The sequence below is a fragment of the Bidens hawaiensis genome, unplaced genomic scaffold (genome assembly GCF_021521415.1).
Source record: "Bidens hawaiensis isolate Kalapana, Puna unplaced genomic scaffold, B.hawaiensis_p1.1 tig00012479_1, whole genome shotgun sequence".
NCBI lineage: Eukaryota > Viridiplantae > Streptophyta > Magnoliopsida > Asterales > Asteraceae > Bidens > Bidens hawaiensis.
In genome coordinates this window covers 92,257-105,595 of record NW_027492022.1, presented here as the reverse complement: position 1 = coordinate 105,595, position 13,339 = coordinate 92,257, and the positions used below count along the sequence as shown (strand labels likewise).

The 13,339-nt window shown below is 36.0% G+C and overlaps 1 protein-coding gene and 1 pseudogene across 3 annotated transcripts; one reads left to right on the top strand and one right to left on the bottom strand.

Moving 5' to 3' along the window:
* Positions 1-6,442: 6,442 nt before the first annotated feature.
* LOC143541274 (uncharacterized) lies at positions 6,443-7,518 on the bottom strand. Its single transcript, XM_077034148.1, has 3 exons — positions 7,470-7,518; positions 6,596-7,390; positions 6,443-6,520 (listed from the first exon to the last, which is right to left on the bottom strand). Exons 1-3 carry the CDS (start codon positions 7,516-7,518, stop codon positions 6,489-6,491), a joined length of 876 nt encoding a protein of 291 aa, XP_076890263.1. The 3' UTR covers positions 6,443-6,488.
* Positions 7,519-8,886: 1,368 nt separating this feature from the next.
* LOC143541247 (pentatricopeptide repeat-containing protein At1g79490, mitochondrial pseudogene) lies at positions 8,887-12,622 on the top strand (annotated as a pseudogene). 2 transcript variants are annotated; one of them, XR_013136725.1, is made up of 2 exons: positions 8,889-9,172; positions 9,343-12,622. The product of XR_013136725.1 is annotated as a pentatricopeptide repeat-containing protein At1g79490, mitochondrial pseudogene, transcript variant X2 (transcript). The 2 variants fall into 2 exon arrangements; XR_013136724.1 differs by having other exon boundaries at positions 8,887-12,622.
* Positions 12,623-13,339: the final 717 nt, after the last annotated feature.

The window sequence follows — 13,339 nt, the reverse complement described above, 5'->3', positions numbered from 1 at the left end:
ACCTCCTTTGAAAATTGTGTTTTTTTGAAAGCAAAATTGATGTAAGATTACTACCTATGGGAGTAAGCTTACACCCTTAGATAATTTTCACCATATTCCTCCTTTTAACCTGTCTTTCATCTTGGCCTATCATATGCTTTCCCACTTCTCGGTTAATGCTCCAATGCTCTCGTTTAAACTCTATTCACCTAAATTTGTCATTTCATTCCAAACAATACTTTATTAAAATTGCAATATATAAACGCTATGCAACCAAATCTCCCACACGTTAAACGCCAAAAGTTTAACTTCACTAGCCCAACAATGAAAGTTTCTTAAGGGGACTAGAGCAGGCTGCCATAGCACGAATGATTATGTTCACACTTGGGTATACTAGATTCATAAATGATATCATATCATATCATATTATGTCATATTATTTGATATATATTATAGTAATATGATATAGCATAACATAACATGATATATGTTTCAAGGATATAATATAGCATAACATAGTATAACTTAATGTAATATAATGTAATATGATATGCTTTATTAAAAACATATATATGTATAGTTTTTTCTTATTTACAAGCACATCCCTTCACTTTTCATTCATTCCTTTTTTCAACCTCACATTCGTCACAATTATATCTATATAAGTTGTTCTTAAATACAAGCATATTCCTCCTCATTTCATTCATCTCTTTTCCGACTCTTCTTCACAAACTATAGTTGTAAAGTGATATAAGTTTAACATGATGAAGATTGGTCGTAGTAATGAAGAGAAGGCACTGCCGTTACAAACTACGATCAAAGTTATGGTTGTCGAAAACGATAAGTGGTTGCTTGCTTACGTTGGAGACTCTAAGTCTCATTCATTTGAAGGTAATTATTTCATAACCTATTTTTTCGTGTGTATTTAGAATTACTCGACATTTAATATAAAGAAAACAAAAAAATTTTGTAAAGTATAAATTGAAGTGTATTTTACCTTTCTAGCTCCTAAAAAATCTTAAGAATTATTGTTTCATGGTGTATCCTCGATTTTATGAATGAGTTTGTTATTACCTAAAAGTACAATGTCCTTAAAGCAATGTTTTAACAATCGACAAGTTATCAAACTAACAAACTTAGTGTATGACGTGTTATTGTTCCTGCGAATCATCGATTTCAATAATAGGATATCGTAAAAGATAAGCTAATAAAAAAGTACGAAAAGAGATCGACTAACAAGCAAATCAGGAAAAACAATTAAGCCAATTGTTCTAACTCTTAATGATGCATAACGTTATAATGGAACCGACAAATGACCTATTCAACTATACTCTGATTTTTAAACCTTGCTTTACAAAATTATCTTCTTTCGATATCGTATTTCACATATAGAAGAAGGAAATCCTTTCATTTGGTTTATACACCGCTTAATGTTTGTATCATATTTATAGTATTTTCAGGTTAGTCGTTTTGCTTTATAAAAAGTTGTATTTTGTTATAGTTAATATCATAATAAATAGGCTACTTTATTGTTTTATTTATCATAGGATTTCAATATCAGTTTTATCATTTTCGGGTTGCTTTGGGTAAATATGTTTCGACGAGGAGAATTTGATTATTCAGGCGTATACTATTTTCGTTAGGATTATTACGGTTAAGAATAGGTTGGTTTGAGCAGGAATTGCAATTTGGGTTAGAGTTACGGTTTTGGTTGAAGTTGGGTGGTTAGGTTAATGAGAATAGGTATAGGATGAGTGATGGCTCGTTTTTCTTCACTACCCGGCCATTGAACGACTGTCTTGTTTAATTATCTATGTTTGTTGGTTCGGGTGAAGTAGGTGGTAACGGGTATTGCCGGGTTCGGTTTTTCCTTGTAACTCGTTCAATCTCAAGCTCTAAAGCTAAAGCTAAAGTCCTCCGGGATAAGCGTTTACATATACACTAAATGCCATCATCACACGTAAACACACCAAGCTTAGATGAGAACAAAAGAGAAAACGAAACCAAACAATAAAATAGATAGCCACAAAACCAATTAAATATTCAAGCATAAGAACGCCCTGATAATGACGCCAAATATTGATCGATGTCGAAGGGGTCGATCAAAGATAAAAGAAGAATGTGCTCCTAACCGCCTCAAATTACTTATGGTAAAAAAAGTTGTCGGTGTAATATCCATCCTCACGTACTTTCAATGTTGTTTGCTTTGCCCGAGGTGGATGGTCCACTCAGTAATCACGGATTTGTTTTCGGTTGTCCCGGTTGAGATTCCTAGGATGTCCCATCTTGGCAATACTCCCACAGAGGCAACCTAAAATAAATCGGTGAGTTCCTAGATGGGACATTCCCGGAGGGCAAATCATACAATATTGGTGGTACGAGGGGCCAGATGTTACAAATGATATCAGAGCAACTCTTCATCCGTTCAGATGGTGGGGGAAACCTCATCGAAAACGATAAGTCCCTAAAGGGGAAAGTGATTGTAACAATACAAATAAGATTAACATGATCAATTGTAAAATTCTAGGCAACCCCCACATTGGTCGTGGACATGATAGATTTTTGGTTCATAAGGGATGTCATGCCTCTTAAGTTATCAGTGCGTTTTTGGTTTAGTTTGTTGCGAACTAAATGAAAATTCCCAGGTGGGTGTTCTTCTACGATAAGTGACCTCGTACCGGGAAACCAAAAAAAAAATTTGTAGGTTCTTTGATGGGCTATCCATCAACAGAAAATCAAACAAGATTGGTGGTACGAGGGGTTGGAAGTTACACTCAAACTACGAATAGTTCATGGTCGATCTTTAAACTTGATTGATTAAATGGTTTTTGAAGCTTTGTCTAGTGTCTTTTGACAAATTTGATTAATGATTGAAATATTGAACAATAATTGAATGTAATCACAAATGGTTATTTAGTTTTGTTAAAACAAATTCTTAATAAAGAACATCAACAATCATCTATCACAAGTAATTGGTGAAAAGAAACCTTCACAATATGAATTTTGGACAAATGTATGCAATATAGATTCAACAAGCCCTAACATAAAATGAATATCATATCATAATAATAACTCACGTAGTCAATGATGCAAGAAAATCTAAAAAAACATGAGTTCAAAATAATACAGAGTAAGTAATCGTGTGCTTCCAACCAAATGATTACAAGAAATGGTGTCACAAATCATAGACATGATAAAACCCTAAAGTTATGCAGCAGGAGAATAAAATCATGAGAAACCGTTATCAAATATAAAATTTCCCACTAGGATTCCAAATACAAGAACAGAAGAAACCCATAAAGAAGAATAACAATAAAAATTAAAACATTTTAAATTTCTTATCGTTTATCTTGTAGGAATGAGTAAATAACTTCAATAATTATATTCAAAATGATACAACGAAAGTTGCTAGCCAATACGCAATAATCTCAAAATGAATAAAAAAACGACAATTATACCCTCAATCGGTTAATTTAGTTAGAGAAAATTATTGTTTGCGTCCTTGTTGTTTGAGGGAGGAGTCACGTTGACTCCAGGAAAAAGAAATGACTAGTTGAATCCCCATGCTTCCAACCGGTTCATTTTTGGAACCACAGAGATTCAACCAGCACATTTTTTCCGAGGTGTCAAGGTGACTCCGCGGGTCCTCCCTCAAACCACATGGATGCACAGACTAATTTTCTCATTTATTTATTTATTTTTTAGAAAAGCCAATTTCATTAAGAAAAAAAAATGGGACCTCCAGGTAAAATACCAGGAGCCCAGCCCAGATACAAGAAGAAAAAGAATGTAAATAATACTTAATCATACTTATTCAGTTAGTTTAGATATTTATAAACTGATAAAAAATATAATAAATATATATTATTTATATAATTCCCAATTGATATATATAATTCAAGCTTATCTATGTTTAGCATTAAGGAATGTGTGCTCCTAAAACTGCCATGTACTCTTTGTGTTACTTCCATTTTTGTTCTTATAGAATCATATCAAGCGTGTTAAATAAGTAAAATTGAGTATGTTGTTTTATTTGATAAAATTCCCAAGAATGTTGTTACTATTCATAAACTGATAAAGATATAAGTAGGTGTATATTTTGCATAATTCTTCCTCATATCACTTATCATACTATTATTATCCTGCTGTAATTAGTTACATGCGTTAAACGAGCTGGTGATGCGTTAAGGATCCTAACCACAAGAGAGGCGAAATATGATCTGCTATTTGTAGGAGGTAAACTGGAAGAGGTAGATGTTATCACATTCCTCCGAATAACAAAGAATATGAACATACCGACAATGGGTAATCTTGAAATCAAACTCTTCTTGTTAACTTTAATGTTTCTTTTCCAACGCTAACACATCTTCGCTATAAAATGAAGTAATGCATGGGGAGGCAGATGACGACTTCGTATTTAACATGATTGAGAATGGTGCTCTTCGTGTCGTCAAAAGGCCGCTTGCTGCTGATGTGTTTATCCGTGCCAGACGGTGTGTGAGAAATGAGCGACTGAAGAAGTTTGGTGAACTTGAAAGTAATCGTCCTGCTGTCGGAAAAAAGGTCATAAGGAGTCATGCTGCTATAAGGAACCCAAATGTCCAGTTACATGAAAATGAAGGCTTTTGTGTAAAGATGTCATTGGAATGGACTAAAGAACTGCATTCTGATTTTCTTAGAGCTGCTCTTAAACTTGCAAAAGAAGGGAGTAAGACTTCATATCCTTACTTTATGTTTGACATAGTGTTTTTATTTCAGTTATTATACATGATACATAATTACATATATCAGTTATATAGGAACTAAGTACCTTTGTTTTTTCTTTTATTAGAGTGTACCCCGAAAAACATACTTAACGAGATGGGAGTGCATGAACTTACAAGAACGCAGGTTGCAAGTCATCTGCAGGTTTGTGATTCATATCAAACATCTTGGTGTTAATAACCATAATATAAGTTTTACTCAAAGCACTTGTCGTAAACATGGGTTAAAAAAGGTTTTTTTTTTTCGAATGGCGTTTAAAAAAGAACTAGTTTTACTGTTCCCTCTAAGTCACGTGTTTTTAGTGGTATTTTCCGGTTTCGTATATTTATTTAGACTATTGTTTGAAGTTTGAACTTTGAATTTGTGTTCAACATATGCATACTAATTAATTTGTATTTTATGGTTTTGTATGTTTATTGCGATTCTAAACAAGTAAAATTTCACTAACCAAAAAAATGTTATTTGGTTTATTTCAGATTTTACGGTTAATTCTGGATTATAATCCGATCCGAATTGAATTCCATTAGATTCGGATAGGAAAATCCCAACTTCAGATTGGATCGGGTTTTAGATAGGGTCCTAAAATTTTCAAACCCAAAAAATCCAACCCGAATGAACTGAATAATCCGTTATCCAATCTGATGAACACCGCAAAACAAAAGAAACTGGCAAATGAAATCAAGAATGTCATTTTCAATATTTGTGTTGCATGTGTAAAGATTAGCACCATAATATTTATCGTAATGTACCTTATAGAACTTGGATATAAAAATTATAACCAATGTAGATAAAATCAACAAAATCACATACAAAAAGTAAAACTAGACAGTGTTTCTCTTGAATAGATTTATTATTGCTATTATTTATCTTCTAAGGTGTTACCCAAATCTCATTATAGAAATGGCGTCTTGCTTTAAAGAAGTTACATGGGAATGTTGGATCACCAAAGACACCAAGAATTCGCACAAGCAATGCGATGTCGGGTCGGTGCATACAGTTTCGTGATTGAGTCCAGTTGCAAGCTATGGATAATGGTGTTTCAGTTTGAATTTCAAAAGTCTTGAATAATCCTTTTATTTTATTTAAGTTTGGATATTTTGTGGTATTTATCTTTTGTTTAGAATTTCACATTATCCGTTTGTTCGTAAATTATATGTACTTTGGGTTTGATGTTATGGAGTTTTTAGTTGAATATTATGTTTGTTTGCTATGTCGTCTTTAATTTATTAAAGTGTCATGAGCCATTTGAATGCTTGCGTTCCGGCATCACAATGGCTCTAAAGAAGAAGAGGAAAAGGATAGCGATCACTTGAACACTCGATCGGTTGCTGGGTCATCATCGAGGAAACTCTATGGCTGGTTTCCAAAGCATTTGAAAGGTCTCTGATAATTGTCTTTTAAGTGGGATGCCACCTACTGCCAATTGGCTATAACATTTATTCGCTGTTCGATTGTTAACGTGCTGAGATAGGAATTAATTTGCATTATTGAGCACAGAATGACTGTTACTGACCCGATTCATAATAACATTATGTTCTTGAAAAAACACACATTAATATTTCTAAGCACACGAGCTCACAACTTCGATTGCTTTTATTTGAAAGACATAGTAACAAAGTAAATGTGTAGTCAAAGACTCCACAAATCATATCTTTGAGATATCAACATATTCTCTCTCTATTTCACTATTTCATCAGTTAGTTACTTACAAAAACTTGTCACTTGTAATATAAAATAAGTCCTGTTTAGAAGTAGATGAAATGGCACCCATCATAACCTGTAAACAGATATCAACAAAATCAGTTAAAATAAAAAAGTAGTCAAAATCAGTGCAAGTGAATTATGGGCTTACTTGGGTCAACGGTGACAAGAATGGCAGAACCGCCGAACTCACAGGTCCCACCAGCCGCTTTGGTTCTTTGCCAGTAGCTATTTAATGCATAAGAAGCGTGTGCAAGTAACGTGTCTGGCTGAAAACAATTCCCATTTGGCTGCAGTGCTTCACAGTCGGCCCCGGACCCACATGCATAGTTCATGGCTTCTTGAATAATTGGGTCCGGGACAGATGGTTTAGCTACACACCAGAGTGCAGACTCTGACTCATGATGAGGTGGCGGTGGTCCGGTTGGTGGAGGGTATACAACTGGTGGCTCGAATAGAGGTGGTGCGGGTACGAATCCTGTTGGTGGGCTTGGTTCATAATTATATGGAGGGCTCATACCAGGGCTTGGTTCATAGTTATAAGGTGGGCTCAGGTTTGGGCTCGGTTCATAGGTATAAGGAGGGCTCGAACCAGGGCTCGGTTGGTAAGAGGCAGGTGAGCCCGGGTTGGTACTAGTAGGTGGTGTGTAAGGAATACCATAAGAAAAAGGTGGTGTGTAAGGAATATTATAAGAAAAGGGTGGTGTGGGGTACGTGGGGTAGGAGGAAGAAGAAGAAGGCGGTGATGGGGTGTAAGACCCGATAGTAGGTGGCGGTTGAGTCAAGGTGGAAGGCGGAGAGCCACCAGGGCCAGGGGGGTTAGAGCAAAAGGCCTCGGGTAAAACAGGAGTAAGAGGATCAACAGGAGGCAAAGGTAAATCATCTACAAAATGATTAACAACATGATATTTTCGTAGCGAAGTCAATACTCGAGGTGACCTTGCATCTGCATATCATGAGCATATACATTAGCAACATCATAGATAAAAAGTCGGCCGTGTAAAGACCAATAGTAATAAAATAACGTGCATGATGGTGAGACGAAGATATGATTAGAGGAAATGACGAGTGCATATAGTAACGCGCAGTTCATCTTCATCTTTATTATCTTCGTATCATGTATTATACATGTATATGCGTTTATTATATATACAGATGCGTATATCTATACGTTTAGAGATAAGGTGTGTGCATGTGGAGGATGGGTGTAAGAGATTCTTGGCTTAAGAATAGATTAAAGAAGCATGATGCATGAAGAATGAAATGGAAAGTTGGAGCTTTTATTTTGCTTGCTTTCTACTCTAAGTTTCCTAGTAGCAGCAGAAGTACATATCACCAATGCCTAAACATAAAGTTCATGAAATGGTTTTGGAATCCTTTTGTCATTTGTTATAGTGAGTTAGATTCTTGTTTGTGATGTAAAGTTTTATTACTTGTACCATGTAAATAAAACATATGTTTAGTAACAAGAAAAACCCGAAACAAGATGTAACAAGATATTTTATAGAGTTAACAAGATGTATATGGACTAAATTAATAGAGATATATACAATGTGGTTGGTTCATTTATTTCATTCAAAGAACAATATGAAGTTTACAAGAATTATAAGACATGTTGATACTCCTTAAAGAGATTGGAAAAAGTTATTAAAGAACATATTTAAAATGAAATATGGTAAAATACATATTTTCTATATATATTTCACTGTATTGCTCACTTGTTATGCAAAATATCAAATCTTTTTCTCCATATAATTCTTCTCATATTTCTATGCTATTATGCAAGTTTCATAACAATAATTTGTTTATTTTATCAAAATAATCAATTTAACCTTCTTTTACTATCAGGAAATAAAAAAAAATAAAATAAGACAAATACGACCATCAGGCCCATGGTCTGGTGTTAGGGAGTCTTGCCTTGGGGATTAACCTTAGGGGTTCCTTCAAATGTGGTTTTAAACGCAGGGGGGTGGGGGGGGGGGGGGTTGTCAAACTAATAATGAATAGTTGAAATTTCGTGTCAAGACTTGAACTCTGTTATAGATAATTGATTTACCTCATGGTCAAAACACCGTTAAAAAATAAGAAAAATAATAAATATAGCAAAATACAGTGATTTTTTAGTATGATTATTAAATAGAAGCTAAACTGAGAGTGAATGATCCTTAGCTTAAGTGGTTGAGGTAAAACAGCCAAAGACTTCTATATTGGGCCATGAGTTTTCTTCTAAAGGTGTTTTCGGTCACTCTAGCCCATTTTTCTGTATGTTATTATTTCTTATGCAGCTTTGTAAAAACCAAATAAAAAAATAAATAAAATAATATGATTCAATTCAACCTTTGACCGATTTGAATGTAGCAGATATCAGCAGTGCTCGAGAATTGATGTGTATTCGAATCATAGGAACTAGCAATTGTCGACATGCTCTTATTGGTGACGTTATTGTTGCTGTGATCAAAGATGGACAAATGATAATGATCAAATAAGTAAGCAAGCGATCCGTCAATAATCCAAATTATCCGTTAACAAAATAAAAATAAAAAAAAAGAAGGTAAATTGTGGCTAGGGTTTAAACACCCCTGGTTCAGTCGCCGGCGAGTAAAACCCTTAAACCCCAAATCGGACCACAAAGTCATCCCCAATAAACACGATGCCACCAATCACATCAATCTTCTAGTTTCATCGAATTCCAATTCACCATGATTCATCGCAGCCGTACGTTCTCCAGGTACGTTTACAACAATCTCCGATTACTCACTATCCATTCATCCATTTCAGTACCAAACAAAAACCCTAAATTTCAAATCTTTTCAAACCCCCATTTAATATCAATTCCTAAACAAAACCCTAATTTTTGTTTTCGGGGTTACTGCAATAAACACACCAATGAATTCACAGAAGAGATAGATTACTTAGACGAATCGGGTACTGTTATTTCCACCGAAAAGGGTGTACGGTCCGTCGAGCCCGGGGTCGATGATCATATAATGATAGGCGGGTTAAAACAGCCGTTTTCGAACGCGGCTGCAGTTGCTAAAATTGTTGAGATTGTTAAAAGGTGGAAGTGGGGCCCCGAGATGGAAACTCAGCTTGATAAGCTCCAGTTTGTTCCGAATATGATTCATGTTACACAGGCATTGAAGGTTACTGGAGACGGTGATGCGTGTTTGAGTTTGTTTAAGTGGGCAAAGAGGCAGTCGTGGTATGCACCGAGCGATGAGTGTTACCTTGCTTTGATTGATCGGTTGAACCAGAGTCGGGATTTTGATGGGATTCAGTCGGTGTTCGATGATCTTGTTCTTGATTCAGGTAAATCATCGGTTCCTGATTTCAGTGCGTTTAGTAGGGTCGTTCAGTACCTTGCGAAAGCCGAAAAGTTGGAGGTTTCGTTCTGTTGTTTTAAGAAGATTCAAGAGTCCGGTTGTAAGGTCGACACGAAAACGTACAACTCGCTTATAACTCTGTTTTTAGACAAGGGGTTGCCTTTCAAAGCGTTTGAGATATACGAAAACATGGAACGATCGGGCTGTTTTTTGGATTTATCAACGTATGAATTAATGATACCGAACCTTGCCCGATCGGGCCGAATCGATGCAGCGTTAAAACTTTTCCAACAAATGAAAGAGAAAAACATGAAAGCGGGGTTTAACGTCTTCGTGTCACTCGTTGACTCGTTAGGAAAAGCTGGTAGATTGGATACAGCCATGAAAATCTACATGGAAATGCAAGGATTCGGGCTCAAACCGTCCGCACCCACGTTTGTTTCCATGATCGAGTCGAACGTCAAAGCGGGAAAGCTAGACACGGCTTTAAGAATCTGGGATGAAATGAAGAAAGCCCGGTTTAGACCTAATTACGGGCTCTACACGATGGTTGTCGAGGCCCACGCGAAATCAGGAAAGCTTGAAACCGCAATGTCTATATTTTCTGATATGGAAAAGGCTGGTTTTTTACCGACACCGACTACTTATTCTTGTTTGTTGGAAATGCATGCGGGTTCAGGTCAAGTTGATGCAGCCATGAAGCTTTATAATTCAATGAGTCATGCGGGCGTAAGACCAGGTTTGACCACATACACCGCATTACTAACACTGTTAGCCAAAAAGAAGCTTTTAGACATATCTGCAAAGGTTCTATTAGAAATGAAATCAAACGGGTATTCGGTAGATGTAACCGCTAGTGATGTTTTAATGGTTTTTATTAAAGATGCTTCGGTTGATCTTGCTTTAAAATGGCTCAGATTCATGGGTTCGTCGGGTATAAGAACAAATAACTTTATCATAAGACAGTTATTCGAGTCGTGCATGAAAAACGGGCTCTACGACTCAGCAAAACCGCTTCTAGAAACTTATGTTGACGCAGCTGCCAAAGTTGACTTAATCCTTTACACTTCAATTCTAGCCCATCTTGTAAGATGTCAAGAAGAACAAAACGAGCGCCATTTGATGTCTATCTTGAGTGCCACGAAACACAAAGCCCACGACTTCATGTGCGGGCTTTTCACGGGCCCAGAACAAAGGAAACAGCCCATGTTAGCGTTTGTTCGCGAGTTTTTTCAGAATATTGATTATGAATCGGAAGAAGGGGCGGCTCGGTACTTTGTTAATGTGCTTTTAAACTATCTTGTTTTAATGGGCCAGATTAACCGGGCCCGTTGCGTGTGGAAAGTGTCGTATGAAAACAAACTTTTTCCGAAAGCGATTGTGTTTGATCAACACATTGCTTGGTCACTTGATGTGAGAAACTTGTCGGTTGGTGCAGCGTTAATTGCAGTGGTTCATACGCTTCATAGGTTCAGGAAACGGATGCTGTACTATGGCGTGGTTCCTAGACGGATTAAGTTGGTGACGGGGCCCACATTGAAGATTGTTGTTGCGCAAATGTTAAGTTCGGTTGAGTCGCCGTTTGAGGTGAGTAAGGTGGTTTTAAGGGCGCCTGGTGACTCGGTATCAGAGTGGTTTAAGAAGCCTATTGTTCAGCAGTTTCTGTTGAATGAGATACCATCAAGAAGTGATATTTTGATGCATAAGCTTAATATACTTTTTCCCAGTTCTGCCCCTGAAATCAGGTCAATGAATTTACCAAAACCCCTTGTTGCTGGAAGGGTAATGTAGTAATAATGGTATGGTTATATTATAGGTTTGTAGTGTTGAACATACTGTATCTGTTTGAAATATTTGTTTTTGTTAGGCTGTTGTCACAGCTATTTATAATTTTTGTTCATGTACCTGAAATTGATATATATATTACTCAAATATACCAAATTAATTAATTAAAATTTTCAATATTATCAGAAGCAAACAAACCTAAAACTCAAGAAGAATTAATATTTTTAATCAGAATTATGATTCCTTGTTTTTCATCACCTAGAATGTTTTTTGCGCAGCGACCCATGGCTAAGCCATGGTTCATGGTTGGTTTAAGTGGTAATAGTCAATGGGCTCTAATAACACATTTGGGTCAACCACGAGTTCAGACTAACTAACTGAGCTTAATCCTATTAGACCTCAGCAGGTTAGTTGGCCTGGGATCTTATCAGTGTCCATCTAGTATATATGGAATATCATAAGTCTCATGAACATGTAAGAACATATAAGCTATGAACAACCAAGTAATCACATATACATCATACATGTGTCATCATTTAATTGGTTTAATTGAATTGGATTTTGGAAGTGTTACATGCCTCCACGTCGTAGTTGTCCCACCACTACAGCCATCGACTTCATTTTGTCTAGAAAGTCGTTTCAACCTAAATTCTACTGATGTTTTTTAAAAACAACCCTTTTTGACACAAACTTATTTTTTTCACAACCCATACCGGCGCTAACTCATTTTGACTTGCTACTCGAACACGACCAATTTGCGAGGCCTAATGGAAAGAATTTGGATTTAATTTTTCAAGCCAAGTGTCTCTAATTTAACAAGAATATAACCTTAACAATTCCTTGAACAAGGCACGGTCACACACCGCCGTGTGCAGCCCAGCACAATCACTTACTACCGCTCTGGTAACTCGTAAAACTCACGAACATGACGTCAAGTTGAATTTAAGCCTCATGATTGAAAATTTGCAAAGGATTTGTGTTCGGTTTGTGCTTGATCGTTGAATTGAAGAACTGGGGATGGTTGGGGGTCTTGATTTGGAGTGTGGGGAGATTGGAAGTAGAACAACATTGAAAAGCGGATACCACAACATAAAAGTAGTCAAAGTTTATTCATTTAATTGTATTTTCACTCATTCTTAGTATATTTCACTCATTCTCATTCTCATTCTCATTCTCATTCTCATTCTCACAAGTCATAAACACCTCTCTATAAGTATATACTAAAAATAATCACACTTTCTTACTTTTAATTAAATATTATATTTTTTTATTTTTTTATCATTACATTTTAACTCTCTCTTGTATTTATAAATCACAACTATTTTCAAAAAACATTAGAAAATTATAAAATATGAACAGTGTCTTACCAAATTTAATTATGAACGATAATTTTCTGCTTCACTCAGAAATCACAATCATCACACTTTAATTTTTTTTAAAAGAATACATAATTACATACTATTATAGAAGATCTGTTTTGAATGTTTTTAAAATTTTTAAATATATTATTATTATTATTATTATTATTATTAATCATCCATATATCCGGTTAAAATAAAAGAAAGACAAAAGCTGGTGACATCCAAACAGGCATCAAACCGTGGATGCTTCTAGACGGTGGACAACAAAACCGGTTCCTGGAACCGGTTCGGCGGAACCGAACCGGTTCCTACCCGTTTTTCGTAGGAACCGGTTCGGTTCCGTTTCAACCCGACGATCCGGGACCGGTTTGACATGTTTGGAGGTGGACCGGGTAGGAACCGGAACCGAACCGGAACCGGTTCTGG

Coding starts and splice junctions, on each gene's coding strand:
- LOC143541274 (XM_077034148.1), bottom strand. CDS start 7,518: ATGCACTCGTCATTTCCTCTAATCATATCTTCGTCTCACCATCATGCA. Junction 7,391..7,469: donor TTCGTCTCACCATCATGCAC/GTTATTTTATTA, acceptor CATGATATGCAG/ATGCAAGGTCACCTCGAGTA. Junction 6,521..6,595: donor TCTTGTCACCGTTGACCCAA/GTAAGCCCATAA, acceptor ATCTGTTTACAG/GTTATGATGGGTGCCATTTC.